This window comes from Dromiciops gliroides, chromosome 1 (genome assembly GCF_019393635.1).
Source record: "Dromiciops gliroides isolate mDroGli1 chromosome 1, mDroGli1.pri, whole genome shotgun sequence".
NCBI classification, from domain to species: Eukaryota; Metazoa; Chordata; class Mammalia; order Microbiotheria; family Microbiotheriidae; genus Dromiciops; species Dromiciops gliroides.
In genome coordinates this window covers 748,364,566-748,378,959 of record NC_057861.1, presented here as the reverse complement: position 1 = coordinate 748,378,959, position 14,394 = coordinate 748,364,566, and the positions used below count along the sequence as shown (strand labels likewise).

At 49.9% G+C, this 14,394-nt stretch overlaps 1 protein-coding gene across 2 annotated transcripts in view; it reads left to right on the top strand.

The window, feature by feature from the left end:
• SCN5A (sodium voltage-gated channel alpha subunit 5) overlaps positions 1 to 14,394 on the top strand; it is a 173,543-nt gene that overhangs the window by 62,553 nt on the left and 96,596 nt on the right. Inside the window, exons 5-6 of one of the 2 annotated variants that reach the window (XM_043976098.1) lie at positions 2,458 to 2,586; positions 11,697 to 11,788. In XM_043976098.1, the coding sequence (XP_043832033.1) occupies positions 2,458 to 2,586; positions 11,697 to 11,788 (221 nt within the window). Of the gene's footprint in view, positions 1 to 2,457; positions 2,587 to 11,464; positions 11,557 to 11,696; positions 11,789 to 14,394 lie in introns of both variants that reach the window. The other variant, XM_043976099.1, reaches the window with a different exon arrangement.

Here is a 14,394-nt window from a genome sequence, read left to right as displayed (position 1 = left end):
GGAGGGAGAGACGTGGTCACCATTTTGTGTCCAACAAGCATTTGTTCCCTCCATAGAATTTGATTCAGTGAGCATTTATCAGGTGTTTGCTGTGTGCAAGAGACTGTGGGGATAGAAAGATGAAGGACAATACAGTAAAGACCCTGCCCTCAAGGAGCTTATAATCTGAATGTGGAATAGCGGTGCGGTCCTATACAAGGTAGCCTGTGGTTGGGTAATGTAGGGATCTAGACAAAGTCCCCTAAGAAATCTGAGGAGAGAGAGAACCCTTCCAGCCAGGGAGGGGTCAGGGAATCAGAGAAGGCTTCCTGGAGGAGGTGGGCCCCAATGAGCGCTGAAGGAAGAAAAGGATTGTCATGGGGAGAACACATTCCAGGCTTGCAGGTGTCCAGCAGGGCTGGAATGAATGTGTGAAGATGGACAGAATTAAAAAGCCTGTAAAGAGCAGGCGGAACCAGATGGTGAAGGGCTTCTGATGCTGGGCTAAGGGGGCAGGGCCTGTGTCTGGGGGTGTGCATGTATAGGTTTGTATGTGTATGCATACATGTGATGTGTATAAACATACAATATGTATATGTATTATGTGCGTGCATACACATGATGTGTATAAATACACACATGTATATGTATTATATGTGTATGCATGTGATGTGTATAAACACACATGTATCTGTATTGTATGCGTGTGCGTACATGTGATGTGTATAAATACACACATATGTATATGTATTCTATGTATATATAACTATCTACACATATCCTACGTATTTAATTCAGGAAACAGTGGGGAACTCGAAAAGCTTTTGAGTGGAAGGACATGGTCAGCTGGGGAGGTGACCTGGGTTACTTTGTGAAGAAGAGGTCGCAGAGGAGATACACAGAGACCAGTTAGGAGGCAGCTCTCATGGGCCAAGTGGGAAGCGATGAGGTCCCCAAGTCAGACGGTGGCGATAGGAGCAGGGAGGAGCAGAGAGATGCTAGAGCTACTATGGTGGCACCGAGGGCTAAGGAGTTGGGCAGAGTGGGAGGAGTTCTGGGTGACTCCCAGGCTTTGAGCTTGGGGGACTGGGGGTGGGTCACCATCAGCAGAAACGAGGAGGGGCAGGTTTTAGGGAGGAGAGGCTGTGGCCATGCTGGAATCCAAGTGGACGTGTCCAGTTGTAAGTCTGAAGTCAGAAACCCAGAAAGCCCTTGGGAGTGCAGCCCCCCACACAGCATGAATCTGAAGGCAGAGGCCCGATTTCCAAGCCTGGCTCTGATGCTTATCACCTGTGTGACCTTGGGAAGTCAGGTCCACTCCTCCAGCCTCTGTTTCCTCGTCTGTAGAGTTAGGGGAGTGGACGACATAGTCTCTGAGGTTCCTTCTGGCTCTAGATCTTAAGATGAAAAATACAAGGTAATTCAGGGAGGGGAGTGGGCTCTGAGGGAATCAGGAAGGACTTCCCTTAGAAGATGGTATTCGATCTAAGCTTTGTAAAAAACTAGGGACTCTTAGAAGTGGAAATGAGGAGGGAGGGCATGCCTGGCATGGAGGACAGCCTGGGCAAAGGCATGGGGAGAGGAGATGCGGTGTTTAGAATGCCATGAAGAAGGAACAGCAAGAAGTCTAGCTCAGCTGAATGGTGCATGAGGGGAGGAATGGGTGATTAGTCAGCTTAGCAAGGGCGACAAGAGCTAGCTTCCGACATCAAAGAGAAGAGTTTGCATTTGGTGCTAGAGGGGGATGCTAGCTGGTAGACCTGAGAAAGACGCCAGGGTCAGACGCCTTCTAGTTATGTTCTCCAGAGTAGCTATTGCTTTGCCCAAGTATAATGCTGGCAGTGTCCAACTATTGATCAGTCATCTTATTGTAACAGTGCCTGGCATGGTTCTTGGCACATAGTAGGGAGGTGGTCAATAATGGTTCAATGAACACAAGTGAGTTGAATTTCCACATAATCTGAAATAAAGAGACCCCTGTGGGATACTGTGGGATCTGGCCCATTGCCAAATCTGACATCAAAGTAGGGAACTGGGCTGCTAACTCCCATAAACCATGTTCCTGCCTTCCTTCCCCAATCTCCCACCATCCCAGCTGAAGGGGTCATGGTTTCTCAGAGAGCCCAGTAAACAAGCAGGGTCTGAGTGTTCCTGAGCCCCCATCGGTGTTTCTGTGCCTCACCTGACAGCCAGACCAGCTCATTGACTACTGCAGCTGACAAAGAGGGGAACAAAGAGCTTAAGCAGTTATGTGTGCTGATTCTCCGCCCCTCCTCCCTCAAGAAAGGGAGACTCAGCCCCATATCCAGCTCAGCTGTTCAGGAAAAGCCTGGTCTAATTGGGCCGTCTGACTCTCCTTCTGCACACTGAGGACTGACGTAAGGAAGCCATGGTTCCCTGCTTCCCCCGACACTGTCCCAAATATACACTTGCCCCATTTTCCATGTATGCTGTAACCCTTCTCCCCTTCTCCTCCAGGTACACTTTTACTGCCATTTATACCTTTGAGTCATTGGTAAAAATATTGGCGCGAGGATTTTGTCTCAACGCATTCACCTTTCTCCGAGACCCATGGAACTGGCTAGATTTCAGCGTGATTGTCATGGCGTAAGTACCCTCAATTCTCGCCCTTTGGCCGAGGTCAGGTCAAATGGGAAACCCTCCATATCCCCATCTCCTAGATGCCCGTAAGGGACCACAGGCCTGTCTGCCATTCTGTCCCCAGAAACCTGGCTTGCAACTGCAGAATGAGGCATTCGTCCACCCAGAGCACCAAGGCATGGTCCTGACCCCAGAGGTGGACGAGGGGGCCTCACAAGAGCATCATGGGGCAGGAGACACAGGTGGGGCAGAGGAGAGTTCTGTACATCATAGCCGCCGTGTGTTCCCAAAGACGAGAAAGCAGGTTATAAGCCAAGAAACAAAACGGAAATCCCTCTGAGAAACACATGCCCACATACCTTATGTCAACCGCACCCAGAATTGCAATAATAACTAGCATTTATATAGCGCTTAGTTTGCAAAAAACTTTACATAAATTATCCCACTCAATCAGTACTTTATATACACGGGCATGTCACTTTAAGCTTTCCAAAGCAGCCGCCATCTTGGTTGGCATCTGCCAGGGAAGCAGAACCGGGCAGGGCAGGGCTTCATAGCCCTACTTTAAAGATGTGGAGATGTCAGGCCATTTGCCTCAGGCCACATAGCCCTCCCCAGTGGGGCTGGGACTAGGAGCCAGTCTCCCTGGTGGATCCTCTTTCTGGAGCACCCCCACCATCTTAAACCCAAATGCCCAAAGCAGGAGGATCCCTGATCCCTCCTCCCACCCCCTGAAGGTTCTGCCTCTGTCCGAGGCATGGTGCATGAGAGGCCTGGCCTGGGCCCAGCCACCTTGCCTTGGGCCCTTCACAGAACACCTAAGATGCTGAGCATCATTTTCTAATGTTCCTACTAGAATTATGAGGCTGGCAGATTGGGGGGACAGACTTCCCTTACTAACATTATTTGGAGCCACAAAATTGATAGCTTGGACTAGTTAGTGACCTTTCTGCTCACATTTGCTTGGCTCAGCCTTCCCAGGATTTCCCTAAAAATCCCACACAGAGGCTTCCCAAAGATCTCCATCTCCAGGCCACTCACTCATTGCTGCTTTCTCTCCTATTTCCTGGGTCTGGGTTATGTCTCTGCTCACATCCTGGGCAAGGGCACAAGACACAGACTAGCAACAGCGATCATTATTATTCATGATGATGATACACATAGACATCGTGAAATGGACAAATTATTGCAGGCACATTTCTATACTGCTTTGTCATCTGCAAAGCTTTGCGGGCGGACCTTATTCCTGTCTCACCTTCATCCTGTGAAGTAGGTGCCACAGGTATTGTTATTCCCATTTTCCAGATGAGAAAATCGAGGCCCAGAAAGATTAAGCAGCTGGCCTTTGTAGCTAGGATGTGTCCAAAGCAGGATTTGAACCCAGGTCTTCTTGATTCCCAGCATTCTATGCGCTGTGTCCTTTCTTGGGAGAGAATTATCCACTAAAACGTAAAATATAGAACTTAATCAACCAGCATTTACTGAACCCCTACTATGTGCCGAGCACATTATGCTCATAAGGGCCTCCTGCGTTGCCTCGGCTGATCCTGGCAGTGCCTCGGGGAGGTGCAGGTGTTGAGGCACCAAGAGAACAACGATCTGCCCATGGTCACTCAGCGAATGAGCAGCAGATCCCACACCCAAACCCACAGTGATGGGTTCCAGAGCACATGCCTCCCTTGTGGGCCCTCACCGCTTCTGCGAGTCCCTGTGGGCAGGGGCTTCTCTCAACTTTCTCAAGAGCCTGCTTCTTCAGCCCTATTTCCCCCTTCATCCCCCAGAAACACTGAATCTGCTGCCTGTACCCCTTTACCATGAGGGATCCTGATTTGCTTTAAAGTTTATAAAGGGGTGTGTGTGTGTGTGTGTGTGTGTGTGTGTGTGTGTGTGTGTATGAGAGAGAGAGAGAGAGAGAGAGAGAGAGAGAGAGAGAGAGAGAGAGAGAGAGAGAGAAACAGAGGCTCAGAAAGATTTTTACATAGTCACAATTTCCATCAAAGGATTTACCTTTGTGACCCTGGGCAAGTCACTTAACCCTCATTGCCCCGGAAAAAAAAAAAAAGGATCTACCTTGAAGAAGTAACTTAACCTGTCTGAACCTCAGTTTCCTCCTCTGTAAAGTGGGATAGTGTTACCTGGCTCACAGTGGACATAGGTAATAAATGCCCAAGGCAGAATTTGAACCTGGGTCTTCCTGACTCCTAGGCTATCACACTGTCCATTAGGTTCCATCAGTGCTTTTACTCTATGGTGATGCACATTGAGAACATCGTATCCCTTCTGTGGGCTTCTTCCTCCACCCCCACCCTTCCAATCTCAGCTCTCAGCTGACTCCTCTAGCCCTAAATGACAGAATGGAGAGTGGACAGTGCCTTGGACAAGAAGTGAGGGGGCCTGGGTTCAAATGCTGCCTCTTCTACTTGCTTGTTGTGAGGCTTTGGGCTGATCACTGCCCATCTACTGGCTGCCTCAGTTTTCTTATATGTTCCATTAAGGGATGTGACTAGATAGTTTCTCTGTTTTCTTTTCCTTCCTTCCTTCCTTCCTTCCTTTCTTTCTTTTTCTTTCTTTTTTCAGCTCCCTCCCTTTCCTTTACTTCCCCCTTCCTTCCTTTCTTCTTCCCCTCCTTCCTTCCCTCCTTTCTTCTTCTCCCTATTTTCCTTCCTTCCTTTATTTTTTCTTCCTTCCATCCTTTGTTTCTCCCCCTCCCTACTTCCTTCCTCATTTCCTCCTTTCCTTCCCCCTTCCTTCCTTCTCTTCTTCCTCCCTCCCTTCCTTTTTTCCTGCCTTCCTCCCTTCCTCCCTCCCTCCTTCTTTCCTTCCCTCACTGTCTAATTTCTTTTGTAAGGCAGTTCCCCATTGTGGACACCCTCTGTTGATGAAGGTCCACCACACTTCTGCCAATCATGTCCCTTCTCTGAACCTCAGTCTCTTCCTCATAAATTCAAAGTTTGCACTAGAAGGTCTTCCAAGGCCACTTCCAGCCCTAAGCTTCTGTTGTTCTAGGAAGACACTGGCTTGGTGACTTCTAAGGTCCCTTCTAGCGTGAAAATTCTGCAATTCTGTGAAATAAATTGAATGAAATTAATTTCATTAAATCTTAATGAGTAATGACTGCTGTGTCAGCTCTGGTGAAGGGGGAAGACAGAAGGAGGAGACAGCTGACCCTTTACCCCAAGGAATTTTTAGGACAGTTGAGAGAAGGTGGTGTCTATGAGAACCTCCCCCTACCATACACGCATACATGTACACACATGCACAAATGTAATATGCACACACAGAAATAGACACACATAAACACAAAAATAAATAGAATATGATACAAACATGCAAACACACATGTACACACAGACAAATGCAACATGCACACATGCACACAAAACAGAGACCCACAGCCCCATTGCAATGCAAACATATAAACACATAAACGCGTGTATATATACAAACATACAGAAACATGCACTAGCACACACACATGATCCTGGATGCACAAATACACACGTGTGCACACACATGCATAAATACACAAACACATGCAAACACACAGGAACATGTGCATCCACACACACATGCACGTATACAAAAAACGCCCTCCCAGGAGCCCATGATTCTGAAGGCCAGGCCTGTGGGGAGCTGGTCCTCTTGCCTCCTGTTCCCAATTGGCCACCACAGTTCAGAGACATCTTTGTTCTGTGCTCTTTGAGTTCTGGATACCAGCCAGAAGGTCCCCATCTGATTCAGCCCCCTCACTTTGCCTCTCTGCGTCCCCAGCCTAGCACACGGCATCTGGTATGCATAGTAAATGCTTGTTGACTGACTGACTGATTGACAAATGAGGAACCTGAAGCCAGAGGTCTCATAGCAAGCTAGTGGAGGCTGGGGACGAGAGTCAGTGGGATGGTGGGCCCTTCCCACTGTTCCACAGGACCTAGCAATGGCTCCCCAAATCCTTGGCTATCCTAGACTGGAAATCAGGAGGGGCTAAGAAGGATAGGGAGTGAGGCCAGCTCCCTGGGTTAGCCAAGCTCTCTTTCTCCATGTAAGGTGGGGTCCTGTGCCCCACAATGGCCAGCTCCTTCTTGGGAGGCTGGGGGGAACTCGGGGAGCCAGGATTGGGCCCTCCTGCTCCTCACCTCCTGCAGGCTTTCTTCTAGGGAGGAGAGAAAAGCCCCTGCCCCGCTCAGAGAAGACCTGAGGCATGCAGAATGGGTGGGAGAGAAAGAAGTCAGAGAAAGAGACAGAGACAGAGACAGAGAGAGAGACACAGAGAGACAAAGTCAGAGAGACAGAGACAGAGTGACAGAGAGACAGAGACAGAGAGACAGAGACAGAGAGACAGAGACAGAGTGACAGAGAGACAGAGAGTGACAGAGAGACAGAGAAAGAGACAGAGACAGAGAGAGTGTCAGAGAGAGACAGAGAGACAGAGAGAGGAAGAGAAAGAGAGAAAAAGAGGAGAGGGAGGAGAGAGAGAGATGGAGAGAGAGACAGAAAGAGACTGAGAGAGACTGAGAGAGAGAGAGAGAGAGAGAGAGAGAGAGAGAGAGAGAGAGAGAGAGCCTTCCCTATAGCAACACCTCCAATTTGGGGACCTTCACGGCTGTGTTCCAGCCTCCCTCATCACTCGGGGAGTTGTTATGGAAACCAGCCGTGAAGGGAACCTCAGGGAGGAAGAAAAGAAGGGAGGGAGGAGGGGAGGGGGCATACCCCCCCCAAACAAGAGGCCCAGAGTGTCCCCATTCAGCAGACACCCCATGTGGCCCCTGCACCCCGGAGCAGCAGACCCTGCTGGGAGGTAATTGTGCCCTGGGTGGGTGTGAGGGGGAGCTGCTGGGCCGCTCTCCTTTCTTCTCTTTTCTTTGCAGTCACAAAAGTCCTGTTTTCAAATGCATCCTCCAAGCCGAGCTGCAGCTGGAGTAATAGAAAATGAATAGTTTTTAATGAGGAATTCATTAGAGTGCGACTGGAATTATACACATTAAAACTCCCTTTCTCTCCCCGACCCCCCAGTGGAGCAGTAGCAGCCGCCGCTTGACCGCTGGGTCTGGCCATCTTGCCAAGGCCTCTGCTCAGCCCCCAGAAGTTTGCCCCACGAAGGAAAGCAGGTGGACCGGCCCAGAATGAGTGGTTTCTTGGTTCAGGAGGCCCCGCCCCCCCCCCATCCTTGGGCTTTTCTTCCATGGAGGCTTCATCCAGTCAGGAGAATTTCCCCATGCGTGTGCTCTCTCTCGCTCTCTCTCTCTCTCTCTCTCTCTCTCTCTCTCTCTCTCTCTCTCTCTCTCTCTCTCTCTCTCTCTCTCTGTGTATGTGTGTCTCTGTCTCTCTCTCTCTGTCTCTCTGTCTCTGTCTCTGTCTCTGTCTCCTTCACTTCCTCCCTCCCCTGTTTCTCTTTCTCTCCTCTCTCCTTCTCTTCCTCCTTCTCTCTCCTCTCTTTTCTTTCCTCTTTCTTTCTCTTCCTCCTTTCCTCTCTCCCTCCTTTCCCCCACACTCTCCCTCCTCCTTCCCCTTTGCTCCCCCAGTTTTCCCATTCTCTCCTACTCTCTCCCCTTCTTTCCTCCCACTCTCCCTAGTTTCTCCCTCCCTCCCCCTTTATCTCTCCCCATCTTTACCCCCTCTCCTCCCCCCCAGTTTCTCCCTCCCTCTCATGGGCACTAACACTCACACAGACCCATACCCTACCCTTGCTGGCCATCTCTGAGATACGGGTTCTCCTGTACCACTTGCCAGGAAGGGGGGGCTGCCACAGCAGGGAGCTCTCTGAGGCCAGGCCCAGCTTCTGCCTTTCTCTATATCTCTAGCCCTCAGCCCAGAGCCCAGTTCAGAGGATGTTCTTAATGGAAGCTGGCAGAGCGGCTGAGCCCGGATCCTTCTCTCCACCCCACATAGGATGACCCTCATTCAGGACTTCCCTCCCTACCCTTACTGCCCTTTTGGCTTTGGACAGCTAGACTTCCCTGGGACTGTTTTCTTCTGTAAAAGGAGGGGGTGAAATACTCATGCTCACACACACACACACACACACACACACATGTCCACTGGAATGCAGGCATCTCTCATCTGCTCAGGGGGATGAGAAGCCCAGAGTTCTGCCCCAGTGCCTGGGTGGGGATTCCTGGCATGAAGCCTCCCCCCTCCTCACCCCAGGCCTTAGGTCTTAGGCCCTGGGGGGCAGGAAACACTGCTTTGGCTTTAACTCAGCCTCCACGTGGTTACAATTATCTGGGGGAATGATTGTCATTTTTTCCCAATCTGGGCATTCCCAACACTTAGCTCAGGGCCTTGCACATAGTAGGTGTGCAGAGAATGTTGGTTGAATTAAATTGAATTGTGTCAGCTTGACCCAAGGTTTGGTCCATATTTGGGATAGGGATTTGTTCATTCTCAATTCAGGAGACAGCAGGATGTGATAGAGAGGAAAGAGGACCAGATTGACAGTCAGGTGGCTGGGGTTCACCGCCCAGAGATTTGGCGAAGTTTTGTGGCTTCCCTGGGCCTGCCTCAGTTCCCCCATCTATAAAATAAAGAGATTGGACTAGATAAAATCCTGCCTTTGATATTGACCTGGGTAACCTAGGGCCAGTCACCTAACTTCCCTGGGCCTCAGTTTCCTTATTTGTAAAAGGAAGAAATGGGACTAGATCAGGTTCTGACTTTGACACTAATCACCTGTGTGACCTTGGACAAGTCACTTAACTTTCTTGGGCTGGGGTTTTGTTGTCTGTTAAATGAAAAAGTTAAACTCACGAGCCTCTGAAGTTCCTTTCAGATAGGCAAGAAAGAACCTTCAAGTTTCCTGATCATAGAATGATGTAAAGAGATCTGTTCATGAATGACACTCCCCTGAGAGCCACGTGAAAGATGGAGAAGATGAGAAATATCAGAATGAACAAACAGCATTTATGAGGCACCTACCTTGTGCCAAGCACTATACTAAATTCTAGGGATAGATTTTAAACAAGGCTCACCACGTCTGTGCCCATCTCCAAAGTCAAAAACCCTAGTGCAGACACTGCCTGGGCTCAGGTGCCCAACTATTCCCTGGCACCCCTTCCTCCAAATGCCTAATGTGTCCCTCATGCCCTTGCTGTGCTGGGGACCCCGTGTTATTTGCTCAGTGTATAAGGAAGGGTCTAGGCCACATTGCAAGCCTTTGAGTGAAGCTTCTCCTGGAGCCACCAGCTCTAGACTGGAATAGGCCTCCAGGAGGTCCCAGAACCAGTGATTCATCCTACAGGAAGTCATGGTGGAGGAGGGAAGGGGAGGATTGAGGAGAAGAGAGAGGCACCCTCAGAAACCACTGAGACTGTCTTTTGGACAGAAGAGCCTCGCTTATTATCTCTCTAGTTTCTGGCTTTTCTGATCTCCCTTTTGGGGGGTGAGGAAGATGGGTCCCTATTTTATGATCATGATTCCACTGTTAAATTTATCCATCAGTACCTAGCGTGTTCCAGGGAAATAGCCCAATGGGACAAACTTTCTGTCTCTCTCCTGTTTATTCACCTGACACCTCTGCATCATGGGGGTCTTTGGTCGATGGTCCCCAAATCGCAGCATCACACAGAAGTGCAGGGTTAAGGCTGAATGAGGACTTAGAGATCATCTCCAGGGGCCCAGCAGCCCCTTCTCAGAATGATGGTTTTAAATGTTTAAAATAAAATACAGAAGGTGACGAAAGAAAGCAATGACATCAAAAGCAACGATCAAAATATTTATTTTTCTAAAGTTCCCAGACCCAGATGAAGAAGCCAGGATCTAGACATAAGTTCCTAAGGGACCCAGAGCTGGAAGGGTCCAAGGGCACCCACATACTAGAGATGGAACCAGGATGCAGGGCCTTTGAGGCCAAATGCAGGGCTTCATCCCCTGTGCGCCACCATACTTTCCCCTATTAGACAGATGGGAATAGCACATGGTGGCTGCTCCCCGGGCCTCGTGGGCCATCTTTCTGTCCGGGTGAGGGGTGACTGCGGCACAGGGGCCTCCCCTTTTGTTGTCTGGGGCAGGGCGGGGTGGGGAGGTTGCTAAAACTCTCAGAGGGGCAGGACTTCTCTCCGTTGACATTGGCTCTGCCCCCACCGAGTGAAATGCAGAACGAGGCCCACAAGGTGAATAACACGAGCCTAGAAGGAAATGGAAAACAAAGAGTCATCTGAGGGTCCAAGGCATAGAGATGGAAGGTCATCAAGATCAAGCCCATTTTACAGAGGAGGAAATCGAGGCCAAGGTCATACAGGTGTTAAGTGTCAGAGAAGGAATAATCATGAGAAAGTATCCCTGAGTCATTGTGATATTTGAGGAGAGGGGTGTGGCTAGAGAACCAAGAAGAGCTGAAATAGAATTGTTTCTGACAACTAAACGTGGACGATTCACTTCTCTTTTTAGTGACCAGGCAGCTCTAAGACCGTACATTACAGCATAGTGTGTCTATGGAAGGAATTTCCTCCTTGTTATTTTCCACTACTGATGAAATATGCTTCCTCCACCTTTTTTTTTTTTCAGGAGAAAGGATTGTGGGGCAGGTGTGGGGGAGGTGCCTTTTTCCTGTGTGGGCCAGGGTCTCCATCCCACAGAGTCTCTCTGATCTGTTGCTGCATCCCCCTCCCAGCCCCATTGAGAACCCTGACCTTAATGGTCAGTAATTTCTGATCCTGAGCCCTGTGAGCCACTGGCTGACCACATGGTTATGTCTCTCTGGCATCACTGGTGCCCCTGTAGTGGTCACTGAGACATTGTGGCCTGTTGCTGAGTTCCCTAAGAAGCCCCTTGGGCTTCCCTTCCCTAGGATTCCCCCAGGGAGAGCTCCTGGGGAGGGGGTGGGGGCTGGGGGGGGGCTGTGCTCTCTCTTTTTTTTTTAATTCCCAATAACTGTGGTTTGATTCTGCAGGTATGTATCAGAAAATATAAAACTAGGGAATTTGTCGGCTCTTCGAACTTTCAGAGTCTTGAGGGCTCTAAAAACTATTTCAGTTATTCCAGGTAAGGCCCCGGACGCTCCCCCGCTCAAGGCTCGCAGCTCCAAGTGACTCTCTCTCTGTCCCCTTGTCCCTCGTCCCCTTGACTGTTGTTCTCCGCTGGCGTCTCGTCACTGTCTTGTGTGTGCCTTTCCCTTGTTACAGATACACCACTGAATTTGTGGACCTGGGCAATGTCTCAGCCCTACGAACCTTCCGAGTCCTCCGGGCCCTGAAAACTATATCGGTCATTTCAGGTGAAAACCAGGTCAAACATCAAGGCTGGACTGACAGACGCCCCGGCCCCCACAGTCCCGGCACTCCATTCCCGGGCGTCGGCCCCAGCCACCAAGCGCTCTGGGAATGGAGTGCAATAGAGGATACTCCTGTCCTAGACTACACTGCCCCTCTCCTGAGTCTGTGCGGTCTGCGGGGGGGGGCCCCCCCATAGCTCTTATGCGTGGGTGGGGAGATGGAGTTCTCCCTTAGCGCTCCCACCCACCAAGGCCTCTCTTAAAAAGCATCTGCCAGGGCAGCAAGAACCAATTTTCAGGGGTCTTTATTATTTCCAAATCTGCTGTTGTTGTTATTATTGTTAGTATTATCATCATCGTCGTCGTCATCATTATCGATCACATTAATCAGCCTGAGCCTCTTGTTCTGGCCTCCAGACAGAACTAAGCTTTAAGCTCAAAGCTCCATCCCAAAGTATTTGTATCTGACAGAGAAACCCAAACACCAGTGCAGCAGAAACAATCTTGGGAAGCCGGTATTATGACATCGTTCCAAGAATAAGACAGCTTTTATTCTCTCCAGGCTTAGCCTGCAGATCAGCCATCCCTTTACTCCCCCACCTCCCCCTCCCCACCCCAGGCTGCCACTGAAAGAATCCAGAGACCCCTGGGGGCTGGAGCCCCATGGCCGCCCTCCCCATCCCCCCGACCCACAGACTCTTTTTTTTTTCTTCTTTAAATCAATCGTGTAATCTTTGGACAGGTCTCCTTCAGCCTTGGTGTTTAACAGATGTAACCTGCATGGCAAGGTAGAGGATCAGCTATCCATGCATGGCGGCTTCAGTGGGCCGTGCTCCTGGGCAGATGTTGGCAATGACCCTTTGCAAATCCCCTCTGCACAGGAGGCCCTTCCAGGAGAGGGGGGACGTCCCCCTCCTCTCGTTCAGCCCGGAGGGGTTGGGCTGAGGAGATCTCTTACCTGCTCACGCTGGACCACATCCAGACCCACAATGCACCCCTGGGGCCACACAGGGGATGGGATTGTTACTACCCTCCGCTGAGGAGGGAGGTCCCTGTGGGCTCACAGAGAGCGCCAGGCTGTTCATAGTGGAGGGGGATAAATGGCCCCCATATTCCTGATTAAAGTCACTGGTTCTCTGGGTTCCATTTCAAACTGTCACATCAGCACTCAAGTCACCTAGAGGGGGAGCCAAGAAGGAGGAGGAAGAGCAAGGGAAGAGGTTTTGGTTTTCAGGCATGACAAACACAGTCCTTTAAGGGGCTTAGACATTTAAGAATACGTGTCCGGGCTTTTGTTCCAGGGACATGTGTTCCTGCCAAAGCAAGAGAGGAGCTTTCAAGGCCTGAGATGCTGGGGCAAGCTGCAGGGTCATCTCCAGGCTGACCTGCCCTGGCAGCTGGCAGCTGGCACAGTGAGCTTGAGAATCATAGGATAAAATGAGAGCCGGAAGGGACCCTGGGGGGGGGCACCTCTTCATGGATCCAAAGCTCAGTGCGATCTTGGAAGTCCAGGTCTCATTTTATAGAGGAGGACCTGTCATACAGAGAGGTCGACTTGGCCAAGGTCACACAGCTTATAAGTGTATGAGGCAAGATTCAAACCCAGGTCTTCTGAATCCAGTTCTTCCTGATACCCAGTCCAGCTCTCTAGCCAGACACCAGCCAGCTGCCTCCTGCCCACCCATTCAAAGGTGAGGCAACCAGGGTTCACAGAAAAGAAGTGATTTACCCAAGTTCAAGCCTGGGTGCAAGACTTGGCTTCTGGACCTAGGATTGGACCATTCACCTGACTCCATTTTGGCCCATCCATTTAGCCTGTCGAGGTCTCTGGGATTCTGGCTCCCGCCTCCAACCCGAGTAGACCTCATCTTTCAGCTCTCGGAGCCATTTAGGAAGGACATGGACAAGCCGGAATGGAACTTGTCGGGTGTCCCATGGAGCAGATTCCCGTCCAGTCCTTGAGATTTTGCCATCCTGACTGCACCCTCCCATCTGGCTTCAGCGTCTGTGACTCTAGGAGCTGTCCAAGGAACACAGACAGAGGCGTTTCTGGCAGTCCTTTCCTGCCCCACATTCCTTAGCTTGGCTACAGTCTCAGGGACAGGGATGTGTTTAATGGATTCCTGGACCACTTTAGGATCTTCCCAGGAAGAAGCCTGTGGTTTTACCACAATAACTTCCTTCAGATGTAAAGATAATCTCTTTAAACTATATGAGAAACATTTAGCTGGGGGCAGGTGGCTGCAAATATGGGAAGAGATAGTATGGGGTCATGGAGAGGGAGCTGGCTCTCAGCGCAGCTCTGGAACACGAGATGTTTCAGAGCAGGTGCAGATCTGCATTGGCAGAGAGAATTTTCTCACTAGGAGTTCCCTAGACTAATGAAAAATCAAGAAACATAACAGTTAATTTCCTTCTCCAGGGCTCTTTCTGGGCAAAGTATGATAATAGATTATTAAGACCATATAATTCGGGAGATAGATAGGTAGATGGATGGATGGATAGACGGATAGAAAGGTGAATAGATAGATGATAGATAATATAGATAGATAATGGATGGATAGATGGATAGGCAGATGGATATTTAGATAAATTGATAGAAAGATGGA